Source organism: Diceros bicornis, chromosome 1, assembly GCF_020826845.1.
Source record: "Diceros bicornis minor isolate mBicDic1 chromosome 1, mDicBic1.mat.cur, whole genome shotgun sequence".
Taxonomy (NCBI): Eukaryota; Metazoa; Chordata; class Mammalia; order Perissodactyla; family Rhinocerotidae; genus Diceros; species Diceros bicornis.
The window spans coordinates 60,855,319-60,869,750 of record NC_080740.1 but is presented as its reverse complement, the minus strand read 5'-3'; the positions used below and the strand labels follow the sequence as shown (position 1 = coordinate 60,869,750).

The 14,432-nt window shown below is 41.9% G+C and overlaps 1 protein-coding gene across 4 annotated transcripts in view; it reads right to left on the bottom strand.

The window, feature by feature from the left end:
* The window catches only part of ARHGAP26 (Rho GTPase activating protein 26), a 419,023-nt gene that overhangs the window by 293,631 nt on the left and 110,960 nt on the right, over nucleotides 1–14,432 (bottom strand). For all 4 annotated transcript variants that reach the window (XM_058543030.1, XM_058543040.1, XM_058543051.1 and 1 more), the window contains exons 5-6: nucleotides 11,225–11,326; nucleotides 4,108–4,218 (exon numbers count right to left, since the gene is read on the bottom strand). In XM_058543030.1, the coding sequence (XP_058399013.1) occupies nucleotides 4,108–4,218; nucleotides 11,225–11,326 (213 nt within the window). The remainder of the gene's footprint in view (nucleotides 1–4,107; nucleotides 4,219–11,224; nucleotides 11,327–14,432) is intronic.

The window sequence follows — 14,432 nt, the reverse complement described above, 5'->3', positions numbered from 1 at the left end:
CTCAGGCTTCTTGCCTCTAGAACTATGAGGCAATAAATTTCTCTTGTTCTAAGACATCTAGTTTGTGGTACTTTGTTACAGCAACCCTAGCTGCAACTACCAAGCTAAACAAATGTAGCTACCAAGAATCATTCATTCACACAACAGAAGGACAGACAGCAGACTGACGAAAAGCTGGGCTGGGTGAGCCATGCAACTCCCTTTAACTCATCTTTTACAGGAGGATAATAATGCACCTACTATTCCACCAGGTTGTAGTAAAGACTGAGATCATCTATGTAACGGGCTTAGCACAGGAGTGCCAGTAGGAGCTGTTCAGCAAGAGAAATAGAATCAAACTGCTATATGAGAAGATGCACTGTGGTGACACAGTCCAGGCCAGACTGGAGAAGGGGGAGGCCCAGGAAAAGATGCAACAGACCAAAGGGAAAGAAAGAAGACCTGCAATGGGGCAGAAGCAGTGAGAAAGGACAGGAAGGCACGGCACCAAGAAATATTCAGGTGGTGAAACTCAGAGGATGTGGAGCCTGACAAATGTACAGAATGAATTCTCCGTAGCACTAGGTAACCTTCAATTATGAAAACTCAGGGAACAGACGGAATGTGGCTTCAACTTCATGAGGTCAGTACGTCATTATCTGCAATCCAAATCTCCGGAACATTTAGTACCTCAACAAAAAAATAAAGGCTTCCAGGGCACAAAAAAAATACATGGTTTAGATCCCAGAAGTCTGATTTTTCTTCCTCGGAACACTAAAATTTTGTTACTTTTTCTGAAGGTCAATGACATCCTGGTACTTGAAGTTACTTTCTAAGAAATAAATGAACGTTGTCAATGTGCATGGAAGTTCCTTGAACGGCTGGAAGATTCCTTGATGGCAACCAACTCAAAATATGAATATCCACCCCAAGTACCCCAGCAATTTAATGCCATAGATTTCTTGCTGGTTTCCTATCCACCTGTAAGCAATAAAATGCTATTTCATACAGATTAAGAGCCAGACCATTTCAGTTCTGCTATTTACTAGAGGTGACCTTGGAGAAGTAAACAAATGTGCTTCCATTTCTTCATCTAAAAACAGAGATAAAACATCTCTGAGGGTAAGAACTGTTTTTAAGTATTGAATGACATAACGCAGGTAAAGCGTTTATTAGCATAGCACATGACACAGTTTCTGTTATATCATCAATTGTTATTTCACGTGCTGCTTTTGAACAATCTAGGCCAGTGGCTCAAACTTTTAATGTGTAGCAGAATCGTCTGGGGAGCTTACTAAAATACAGATTACTGGGCTCCACCCCCAAATTTGGGGTTTGGGGTAGAGCCTGAGAATTTGTATTTCTAAGACTACGAGAACCACTGATGTAGTCAGTACCTTTTTCATTGTCTGAGTCTCTTCTCCCTATCTACAGCGCCTGAAGCCACTGACCTGTCTACAAACTGGTGTGTTCAGAAACAAGAACTTCTGTAGAAAAGTGAAGGTTAAACATCTGAATCCTACATCCAGCCTCTCAACTGACTCATTTAACTTAACTTTGGGCAAGTCCCCAGCACTTTCTCTTCATTTGACCCTGAGACCAGAAATTTTTCCTACTAGCTCTCCAGATGCCTCGCTTATGACCTGAAAATATCTGCAAACCATGGTCTCCTCCTCTTCAAATCCCTCTGTCCCTTCTACATCACCTATCCTGTCCCACCTGGCACCAAACTGCTGCTATCTTGGCTAACTCTCGATTACGTACATCTTGCTTCCCCAGTGAGGCTGCGAGCAACTCAGACGTAGCAGCTAGGTGGTCAGCATTTTCTACGGTATTCAGTAAATAAATGCTTTTAGATTTACCAAAATTATTTATATTAAAACAGGTAGGCCCTGTTAATATTGGCATTGGACTCATTTGCTCATTTGAGGAGACCCTGGGTAGTCAAAGCTGATGTATTATTCTCTCTACCTCAGAATAAAAAATCATTGTAAACTGAGCACTACAGCAATGATATAATTATATATAGCAATTATATAATTATATATAGCAATTATATTAGCAATTATATAATAATCGAATGCTAAGTAGATTAGCTCTGTTCTAAGCATCTTACCTGGATAAACTCAGTATATTCTCATAACATCTTTATAAGGTAGGTGGTATTATTATACCCATTTTGCAGATGAGGAACCTGAGACTTGGAGAAATAACTAACTTCCCCAAGAATGCAACTAGAAAATGGATGAGCGGGGATTTAAATCTAGGCAGTCTGGCTCTAGAGCCCTTAACAATGACTGCCTCTCAAAAAAAACTCAAGACACTATATACTACAATAGAATGCCAGGAAATAGAAAGATAAATACTTGTAGATTTCCTTAAAAGAGGAAGAAAAGGAGAGGGAGGAGAAAGAAGGGAGGAGGAGGAAAGCCCATCTCGATCAGCAGTCATCCAGTTGAGCCCGGCCTAGATTGGCTGAACCCCACAGATGTGTGAGAAATAAATGTCTATTGTTGTATAGGGTTTTGTGGTTATTTGTTACCTAGCAAAAGCTAACAGATATAATACCTGACACTCACTAGGAACACCTACTGAAAGATGAAAATAGACAACCAAAAAACTCACCTCAAAAATGTAGGATGGGCCAATTAAAATTCAACTCATGAAAATCAGGCAATTGTAGAATAATATCAATGTACACATAAAGATTATTAGAATCACACTGTTTTTTCCCCTCTAGAAATTCTAGTAAAAGCAAATAAAGATGCCAAAGGCTAATTCCATGTGACAGCATTTGAATTCTTGTCCTGACCACAAGAGATGAATCTTCAGTAAACCTCTGATTGAAATGCTGGCTCTAAAATACCTCTATACCCTAAGCAGGGAAAGCAATGAGCTTGCTTTCTCTGACAGATGGCCTCTCCCACCTCACAGACCCTGCAGAAAGACGGGGATTTTGACCTGAGACCGTGACAGATTCCACTGTTACATAGGAAGCTGGCTCTCAAGTTTTCAATATTCAGATAAGAAAAATGAGTTAATTAAGACTTGAAAGAATTTGCCAGATGAGGTAGCTGGGAGTGGAATCCCAAGCTAGTTTCAGTTTAGTAAAAGTTGTAGGCATCAGATTCCAAAGCCAGCTGGAGTCTTGATGAAACTACTAGCAAACCTACATGCCTAAAAAGCATCCCAAAAGTTCATAAATTAGAAATGGAGCACAGAACACTCTTTACTAAAAAGAGTGGTCATTTTCTTTCAGTTTCTTATAGTTTTATTCTTATTTGCTTAAAAAAATCATGCTTTCTAAAATCTAGGTAGGTAAGAATCTTCTCTGTATAGAGACCTCAGGCTTGGGTCTAAATAAGAGGTTTCATTTTGGCTGAAAAGGTCTGCAAGAGTTTTAAATTGAGGCCCATTTGCTCTTTGGTGTTTCCATGAAGTCTTCCTGCTATGGATTCTGAACACCAGTGCCACAGCGGGTAGAGCAGCACCACGTCTGCCTGAAACCACAACACGCTGGGGTGGCCTAAACTACAGTCAGACTTGTTTCCACACTAAACCCTTCATGCCCACCGGGACACTCTGCCCAAATCCAAATCCCACCCAGCAGAATCTCCATGCTGCTTGGTTATAATAAAGCTACAGTGAGAAATCGCTGTACACAGAATATTTTAATACATGAATGGGTAAGGAGGGGCTTTGAATTCAGACGGCAAAAAGGGAAAAGTATCGTGTACATTTCCCTATTTCCTTAGGTTACTACTACATTTGGATTATTGGGGGGGGGGAGGTAAGGTGTAATCACTATGGATTACAAGATGTTTGGCAAGATGAAAACTCCTCCCCTCCCCTCCTTCCACTACTTCTACCTAGAAACCAAACAGGACAACACAGGAAGCTAGAGGAAGCAACTACTGCTGAATGTGCTATCTCCCTCACTGTGGTTGTTACAGGAATGGCTACTGGGAAGAGTCTAGAATAGGCAGAGGGACAAAGCAACTGTTACTTAGCAAGAAGGCACATCAGGGCTGGTCAACCTCTTCATCAACAACTTAGAGCATTTTGTAATCCAGGTGGTTGGAATGAGGGGCGGGGATGAAAGTATGGGTACATCATTAATCTACTTACAGGTTCCACAAACTCAAACATCTTTCTCTCTTGGACTTCCTGCACCTTGAAGACATACTCCAGGGATACTTCATAGAAATGCTGCCGAACCAGGTCCACTTGGCTGTCTGCCTACAAACAAGATGGAATTTAAGAGAAAAATCAAGTCACTGCCCACAGAGAGCATTCAGCAAGAAGGTCAGAAAAATCTCTGGAGATGGTTTTTAAAAATAAATCAAATAACATGAAACAGAGATAATAATAATGATCATGGTTAGCAGAGCACCAACTATGCTAGGCACCACGCCCATAACTGTACGTATGTTACCTTATTCAAACCTAATTTTAGTTATCTAATCCTCATTAAATTCCTAAAAAGAAGATATTATCTAACTTACAGGAGGAATGAAGTCTGCTAACATTAAGGAACCTGACACAGCTGGTACAGGGCAGAGCTGGGCTTTCTGTCCTGCTCGATCCGCCTCCAAGACCCTTGATCGTCCTTAAACCACTAGGCTGCAACACCTCCCTGTACCCTGGGGCAGACCTGGGTTCCATGGAAGACAGATTTTTAAAAAGAAAAAGACAACCTGCAGGTCTATCCCTGTCCCATTCTTCCTAATGAGCAAAACAAGCTGTTAGAGGGCAGGGGGACCTCAGAAAAGGACACGAGGCCCACATACTTTGTTTTTGACAAGGATAAACTGTCACTTTACCTCAAGCAGAGTAATTACATTTCTCCCTCTGAACCTCAGTTCTCCCTCTGTGCAGGTGTGTGGCCTGGGAAGGCCAACACCTGGGTACAATTAAGCCACTGATCCGGGACCTAGAACCCAGGGGAGAAAATGAGTATGTATGGAGTAACAAGACGCTATGCTGGGAAGTACCTCAACTATCACTACAAAGCTCTCACCCTTTCCACAGTGCAGCTACAACAACTCATTCTTTCAAAGCAGATAATCACACCGAAAGCAAATTTCAGTGACAAAAAAAAAGAAAGGTGAATTTTAAAAAGTAAAAATAGATATCCTGCTAGTAGGAAACAAAACATTGTTTTCTTTAGAAATGAAGAAGTCAGAAACCATTCTATAACATACTTACTAATGCAAATAAAGCCCCCCAAAGGAATATTTCTTCCTTTGTCAAGATTCCTGCAGGAGAAACTTGGGAGGGAATTTTACTTCCATTATACCAAATACAGTATTGTAACCTGACATCTGAAGGACTTGGCAAATCATCCGTTCATTCACCCATCATGAGCAAAAAGAAACCTCCTTGATGAAGCTCATAGCATAGTGAAGGAAAGAGATATTCACCAAATTATCAAGTAAATAAACAGAAATCACAGACTCTAGTAAAGCACAGAGTGGTAAAAAAGAGGCCCCAAAAATTCATTAAAGTCTCCTGCTAGCAACTTCCTCCCAGGGCAGCTTACGTATTAATACACAGAGGCAGTCTGCTGAGTAACTGCTGAATAAAACCAAAATGAAGGGCTAAGCTTGGGGGCATTTTCTAAACCTCCAAGCAGGGGAAGTTGATATCTGAGCACTGACAGATCTTTATTTGAAGGCAGGGTGTCAGAAAATGCTGCACCCTGACTCCCCAGGTCTGGCTGTGTAGACAACAGGGCTGACATACTCTCTACCTCGATGCCTGCCAGCTAAGTCCCACATGTTCCTGTAGCCTTTAATTCCCTTGTAGCGGAAATCCAACCCACTTACACGGAGGGATGCGTCTACTGCCCCTGACCACCCACATACACCTCATATATCCTCTCTGCTTGAGCTTGCCAACCGAGGCTGCAGCTGAAAAAAGGGTCATTCTGAAAATCTGCTAAGTGCCTTCTGCACTTAGGCAGGGATGAAGGAGACAGAAGGAACTCCTCCGAGAAAAACAGCAGAGCCCAGCATCAGTCAGAACACTAGGACAGCAACACCTGGGATGGGGCTGCAGTTCATCATTTTCTAGCCAGTGAGACCTGTTCAAGTCGCTTATCCTCTCTGGGTCTCTTTCCCACACCTGGAGAATGGAGATGATAGTATCTGCCCTTGCTCTGAGTAGAGGTGTTTCAAAGAGAAAATGAGCTACAGGATGTGAACAATTTGAAAACCAGCAAGTGTTCTGTGCACATTGGTTGTTATTACCAGGGACGTCAGAGCAGATGGGCTTCAATCCCTGCTCCTAACCTAAGCCAGCCACACCATCTCTGGGGGCTACACTCCTCTCCTAAATGGTCTCCCTACTTTCATTCTCTCCCCACCCAACCCCCCAATCCAGTCTCCACCCAACAGCCAGAATACCTTTCTTAAAATCTAAATCAGATGTGCTCACAGCCCCTTCAATGCGTTCCCGTTACCATTGTCTCAAGACCCTGTGTGACCTGCCCACCCTAACCTACCCTCTCTGTGCTCCAGCCACTCAGCCTCCTTCCTGTCCTCTAATACTCCAAACTCTTTCTTTCCACTCAACCTTTGCACTTCATGTTCCTTCTGCCTGAAAACTTCTTCCTCTAGATAAATATTCAATTCTTTTTAACATCAATGCACAGTAAGAAACACCTTTTGCATAATGACCTAATAAACATATTTATAATTAAGTGCAACACACTTTCATATTTTTCATTCTGTCCTAGCCTACTCTACTCTATTTCATGACCTAGTAATTCAGATTTTTATGACACACCTACAATTTAAAGAACACTGTCTTAGCTTTTCACTTAGCTTGCTCCTTCTCATCCTTCTGGTCTCACTTCAAATGTTACCTCTTCATAGAAGCCTTCATTGACCACATTATTTTAGATAGGTTACCACAGAGAGTCTCTATCTTATCTCCCAATTTAGTTCCCTATCACAAAGTGCAATTCTTATTTTTTTTAGAACATTGTCGTTATTCTGATTTTTTTTTTTGAGGAAAATTGGCCCTGCGCTAACATCTGTTGCCAATCTTCCTCTTTTTTTTTTTTTTCTTTTTTCTCCCCGAAGCCCCAGTACATAGTTGTGTATCACAGCTGTAGAGTTGTAGCTCTTCTATGTGGGACGCCACCTCAGCATGGCTTGATGAGTGGTGAGCACGTCCGCACCCAGGATCCAAACCGGTGAACTCCGGGCAGCCGAAGCAGAAAGCACAAACTTAACCACTAGGCCACCGGGCTGGCCCCTGAAATTCTTATTTAGTCCTTTCTTTTCTTGGGTATTGCCTACTAGAATATAAAGTCAATGAGAGAAAAGACCTTGTCTCATTTTTCCACTAGACCATAGTAAGCATTCAACAGATGCTTGAGGAATGAATGAATTCATCTCTATGTGGCCATCAGTGACCCAACACTCAGAAGGAATGCATAATTCACTGCATTTCCAAAGGAAATCTTAGAAGACATCCCACGTGGAATGGTATGTTTCTCCTGCCACTGCCCCTCTTATCTGAGCCAAAGAATTCACCACATCCTTAGACCACCCCCTGCAATAGAATTCTAACCCACCCAGCAAGCCACTCAAAAAAGTTCTCCTGCCTATTACTTGAGAAACTCTAAATTTACCAGCTTATCTGAGACCCACCAACCATTCTGTCTTCTTGGAAAAGAGACATTCTCCTAGACTATAAATTCCACGAAAGCAGATCATTCATTTCACTCCCCACAATACACCCAAAGCCATAACAGACTTTCACAGAAGCGTCCAATATTTGTTGAACTTTGAAGCAAGCTTCTGAGCCACAGAAGAACATATTGAGTTTTTAAAAATCATCCACTAGATGGCAGTGTCATTCCACATCACTGCCCTGTAATTTTACCCACAGATCTAGGGATGGGCTAGAATTTTCAAGTATTCACTTCAGAGCCCTGCAATCAGGAAATAATTCTGGATAATCAAAGGAAGTAGATTTCATTAAAGGGGTACTAGATAGATGTTTAATAATGTTCTTAAAAGTTGATTTTTAAATAAATGTGAAGAAAATCATCACCAAATAGCTAGAAGATCTTGAGCAAATCACTCGACCTGTTCAAGGAACTCAGTTCCTTCAACTGTAATTACAGGAGGGTCAACCAGATGATCACCGAGGTCCCTCCCTCTCTCCAATTCTATTTGCAAGACACTGGTATTTCTGAATAATAATGGCTGGCAGGCTGCAGAGCAACATACCTCCCTCCCAAGATGGAGAGAGAAGTCCAAGAGCATGCTGGGTTAAGAGACAGGGCTCCAGAGTCAGGAGCCAGGGTTCAAACTCTCGCTGACTAGCTATGGGCAGGCCTTTTAACATCTTTGCGCCTCAGTCTCCTCATATGTAAAATAGAGGGAATACAACTGAGCCTCACATGGTGGTTGCGAGGGTTTGAGAAGATTCCATGTCAAGCACTTCACAGTGTGGTACATAAATATGCATTCAACAAATATTTGCTGCTATTATTGTTGTTGTAAAAGTATTATCATTATTGCTGTTATTATTAAGAGATTTTTATTCAACTTAATTCAGCTCAAGTATGACTAAAAAGCAATGCCTGACTACAGACCAGGACTTACAAGAAAGACCTGCAGCCCACTCCCTGCCCTCAAACTACTTAAAAAGAATGAATGGGTAAAAGACAAGAACACAAAGGACTTTAACAAAAGAACATAAGGAAAAACCGTCCACTACGATATACACTGGCAGAGTCCGTGCAATAGACTGAATGTTTGTGCCCTTCCCCCCATTCATATGTTGAAACCTAATCTCCAATGTGAGGCATTTGGAAGTGGGCCTGTGGGAGGTGCTTAGGTCATGAGGATGGAGCTCTTGTGAATGAATTAGTGCCCTTAGGAAAGAGACCAAGAGAGCTCCCTCACCCCTTCTGCTATGTGAGGACACAGCAAGAAGACAGCCCTCCACGAACCTGGAAGCGGGCCTCACCAGACACCAGATCTGCCAGCACCTTGATCTTGGACTTCCCAACCTTCAGAACTGTGAGAAATAACTGTTGTTTATAAGCCACCAGTCTATTCTGAGTATTCTGTTATAGCAGCCCGAACAGACTAAGGCAGGCAGGAAGAGGGCCATCCAATTTGGGAACAGGGGATGGGGAGGAACAGGCCAATCATAGGGATAATACTTTTTATTTGCAAAGCAGCTATCATTTGCCTTCTCATACATGAAGCAGGCAGGAAGGTATTTTAAGAGTATTTTATGAACAAAGGAACTAAAGCTCAGAGAGACTAAGTACGTGTCCCAGGTCACACAGCAAATATATGGCAGAGCAGGCCTTGAAATAAGGTATCTCTTTGCCAGCCCAGTGTTCTGGTCCCTACATTGTGTTATCTCAGGGGGAGATGGTATTGGCATGGCCCTAAAAGAAAATATTGGACTCTTCCCAGACCAAGTCAGCAATATCCAGGCATGGAGGGAACAGACTGTGAGGAAAAGCGCCCTCACTCTGGGGAATGCCATGCCTACAGGATAACTGTACTGTGGGCCTCCCAATATCAGTAGATGCCACAACAATCCTACACTTGCTCACCTGTGAATACTTGTACTAATAGTGCATGGTCATCCAGCTGCTTAGAAACTGTAGAGCTGGTCAGATCTGGTCATTGAGCTGCAGCCAAAAAGACTTTCCTTATAGTTTCCAAACCCTAAACGCCAAATGATGCTAGAATGATAACTAAAAAGCGAGGGCATCAGGACAGATCCTAAATGGAACTACATATTTATCATGGACAATCCTCACATCCTTGGGTATCTCCAGGTGCCCACATCCCCATGTAGGGTTGGGAATAGCCTTTTATATACCATCCAATGAAAAGAAGCATTTCCTTAACCTTCTCAATTGCATTTGACAAGATTCACCTGAGTAACTATGCTACTTCAAGAATCACTTCCTCATGCGTTGGCTTCTTTTTCCCTCCTCAGGCAAAAGATCTTCAAGGAAAGGTTCGTGTTTTCTACTTTCAACAGCTCACACCAAATACTCAATTGGTTGGTTGGCCAAGAGCTGATCTGCAAAGCCGGTTATAAACACTTGTTGTCGCTGTAGTTATTGTTAAGTCCTCATTGATCACTCGAACAATTGGTTTAAACACTCATTTCAAAGTAAAGAGTTCCGAGAATAACACATTCCTAACTGAGGATGTGTAACCATTCCTGGTTGGAAGGGGATGGACTCCACTGTCTCCTGAGTTATATTCACCTTTCATCCTCTGACCCTGCCATTTGCATATGAACTTTCACCTGACAGAAGTACTGGCATGGTATTTGCTGAAAAAGACAGGAAATTTAAGAATGAAGGCTAGCTTAGAAGCCATAGCCTCTCTTTAGCACATACCTAAGATAGGTCAAGCAACTTGTTAAGAGTTAAATAAGATGACAGTCGTGCAACCAAATTAAGAGTTCCACTAGGAAACCGCCCTGTCTCCCAGAAACGAACTCCCTCAACCATGCAAATATCTATGAACTAAATAAAAATGGTCACAGCTCCACGGCTGCAAAGCTGACTTTTCTTTCCAAATGAACTACTCTTAAAAAGATCCCATGCAAAGCCAAAAAGACCAGGGGCAGGTCAGAGAATTTAACTTTTTGAAACAAGGTTATCAAAACACAAACCATATGAGTGACAATAAAATATTGCTTAAAAAAAAAACTAATGTCAAGTACTGGTTGAAATTAAAAAAAAAAAAAATTAACATTAGGAAAGGATGGCCACAGTGTTTCCATACTGGTTGAAATAAAAAAAAAATTAACATTAAGAAAGGATGACCACAGTGTTTCACATACCAACATTTCAAATCACTGATATAAGGCAGGAAGTCAAAAGGTGAGGTAACAGAGTACAGAATCAAGGTCAAGGGTGAGAGAAACAGGAAATCAGACCTCAGTCTGAAAGGAAGAAGCACATTCTGGTAATTAGGGCTGCCCAACAAGGAGGTGCGTGATCTTGACTAGCAGTATGTTCCTCTGCCACGGACAAGTGGACAGCCACAAAGGGTGTGCTGTGAGTGGGAAGATATAAAGGCAATCTAGGCATCAGATATCAGATGAAGGATCAGGATCAAGCTCCTGGTTCTCGAGGTCTCTTTCAACCTACGATTTTCTGGCAAGGAGCAACCAGCACATATCCCAGCACCATATAAAAATTAAACACTGTTTTCAGGATACTAGTAAAGCTTCTTACCTCCTGAAGCTGAGATTCTTTCTTTTTGGAAGACAAATTCAAGTGTTTTTCTAAGATGCCACAATACTTCTCTGTCTCCTTGTCATACTTCTTTTTGGCTTCCTGGCAAAAAAAAAAAAGAAAGGAGAGGAGAAAAAGAGTAAAATGTTACAGAAACAAAAGCAACCTGGGTCAAGATCTTTCTGCTCATCTTTACAGCTTCATCATTCCCTCAGATCACAGAACAGCAGCAGACAACCCACCTCCTACTCTTCCAATAATGCCCATTAAATCAAGCAACCACCCATCAACAGTCCAATGCTTTTGAGTGTCTATCACAGAGGCACCACTACAATGCTAGAAATGAGGTAAATACTAGTATTTAATAATGGCAAAGCCAAGAATCTACCTTCTAAGAACTTCAATTGTAAAACAGAAATTTCTTGTTTGTAACTCACAAGGATGTTCAAAGCCAAACGAACAAGGGAAGTTACCTATGAAGCTAATCCCAAAGCAGGAAGATCTACTTAGAGCTTAAACGGGACAAGTCTAGACTAAGGGAGACCCAGCTTTAATAGTGTTCAAGAAGTACGTCTTAATAAATAGACCTAAACATTGCTTGATGCAATAATATCACATATAGGTCTTTAAACTGAGGAATAATTCAAAACAAATAAGACATTATCTTCACAAATGTGTTCACTGCAGCATCATTTATAATAGCTGGAAAAAAGCAGCAGCAGCAACATCACTATCAAGGATAGGGTTTGGGTTAAAGTATTGGACATCCAATAAATATAACTAGGAAGGCTAGGTAGTCATATGGAAAAATGCTCGTGATATAATGAAAAGTAATAATAGCATAATACAAACTTGGTACATCCTATGTAGAGTGTGTCTACCTTTGGACAAAGATTAGGTGGGAAAATTCTTCAATGAAAATATTTGAGTTAAGGAAATGAGATAATGGGTGCTTTTCTTCCTCCATTTTGGAAATTTTTATCATTTATTATTGCTTTCAAAATGAAAAATAATACAAATATCATAATACACATAACAATCCCTGCTCCCCCACCAAGTCACTGAGTCATTGAGGTTCTGTTTTTATTCCCCATTTTATAGATAAGAAAACTTAGATCCAGGGAGGTTAACTTGTAAAAAGAGAGTGACAGAGCTGGGATTTGAGCCCAGGACAAGCTGCCTCCAAAGCCCTTGTTCTCATCCACACCTGAGACACACTGTCACAGGCAGTCTCTCTTCTTTCCACATTCCAATGGGGACAGCAGGCAAGGGGGCTGGAGGAAGGTCGACAACAGCCTGGTAAACAGGATCCAATTTACTAACTGAGTGCATCAGTCCTGCTTTTGACTCATGTAGAGCCTACAGGGAATATTTTTCTACAACTCCAAGTCCTATAAGAGGAGAAAAAATTTTGGAGCCGATAAGGAAGCTCAGAGACATCTCTATTCATTTAACAAGGGTATAATGAGCAACCTTCTGTGTTAGGCTCCTTTAGGCACTGGAAATATGAGGCAGAAGTTGTCCCTATACTCATGGTGGGGATGTTCCAGTAGAGGGAGAAACACAATTAACCAGCAAATAAATAAACAGCATAATTACAGACTGCTGCCAGCGCTATGAAGGAAATAAACAGGTGCAGTCACAGACACTCTGCAGGCAGGGTGGCTCAGGAAAGGCGGCACCGGCGGGGGGAGGTGTGAGCTAAGACCTGCTCATCACGGGAGGGGCAGAGTGGAGCCTTCTAGAGCAGAAGAGCAGTAGGTGCAAATGATCTGAGCAGAACACTGAGCCTAAACAGCACAGGAATCACCAAGGAGCCCTCACCTGAAGCTCTGACAGGCTTCCACCACGTCAGAACATCACTTATCTGGTTAACAGCAAGATTCTAAGCCTCACAAAGTGGGTAGAATCATCACGTACTCATTTTAGCTAACGTATCCATTTCTACAAATCTGAATTTTGCTTGAAAGACTACACTTGTCCCTCGGTATCCACGGGGGGTTGGTTCTAGGATCCCCCTGGATACCAAAATCTGCCTATGCTCAAGTCCCTTAAATAAAATGGCATACTATTTGCATATAACCTACGTACATCCTCCCACGTACTTTAAATCCTCTCTAGATTACTTATAACACCTAACAATCTAAATGCTATGTAAATAGTTGTTATACTGCATTGTTCAGGGAATTACGACAAGAAGAAAAAGTCAGTTCATGTTCAGTACAGACGCAACCATCGTAGGCCTTTGCACCCATGATTGGTGGAATCCTTGGATGCAGAACCCACAGATACAGAGGGCCCACTTGTATGTAAATACAAGAACAATTAAACATGCAGAAACACGTGAAGAAAAAGCCTGAGGAGACATTACTCCTTCAAATGTGAGGAGAGGTACAGGCCAGACTCTTGACTCAAGCACCTCTTTTCCTTCACACAAATCGGCGACTTTGAGCTGGGGCTCCAACTCCAACTGATGCTGGCACATCCACTCTCCCAGCCTTGTCAGCAACCCCAAAAAGGAGAACCCTGTTCCGGCATCTTCCAGCTGGCCAGAAATGAGAAAAGGCCAGGGAACATGAGTCACTGGCATTTTGTGACTTTCTGGCAACTCAAGCTTCCACATTCCGTGTTCAAGAAGAGAGCCAAAGCTAAAGGGAAAAGGAAGCGGTTTTCAGCAATAAGACCTCTGCGGGAATAACTCTACTAAGATTTGGATAATGTTCTTAGATGAGAGGCTGGTATTACTCAGTTACTCCGGTGTAAAATGGTGTTCACCTTCTGGGGAGTCCACTGTGGGTGGCTAAACGGTAAAGGACAGAATTAAGATTCTAAAAATTATTCCTAATTTTATATGGACCAACTCTAAAAAGCACTGTCCCTCTCCAGGACTTGGCTCCCTCATCTATAAACTGAGGATGACTGGATGTGATAATGCTGAGGTTTCCTCTTTCAGCTCAGATTGTCTAACAAGATAAGGCTAACACCCACCTCCTGGTTGGATTGTTAGGACTAAATGAGATAAACCATACACAGTGCTTAGCAAAGTGCCTGGCACATGAAATTGCTCAATAAAATTCAGTGATGACGATGATGGTGGTTGAGATCATGGTAATGGTGATAATGAGGTCCATCATCTATATCTACCTCCTTATTAAAAACGCCACTTGCTTTCCATGTCCCAAGTCGGTAACCCATCACAGCACCTACC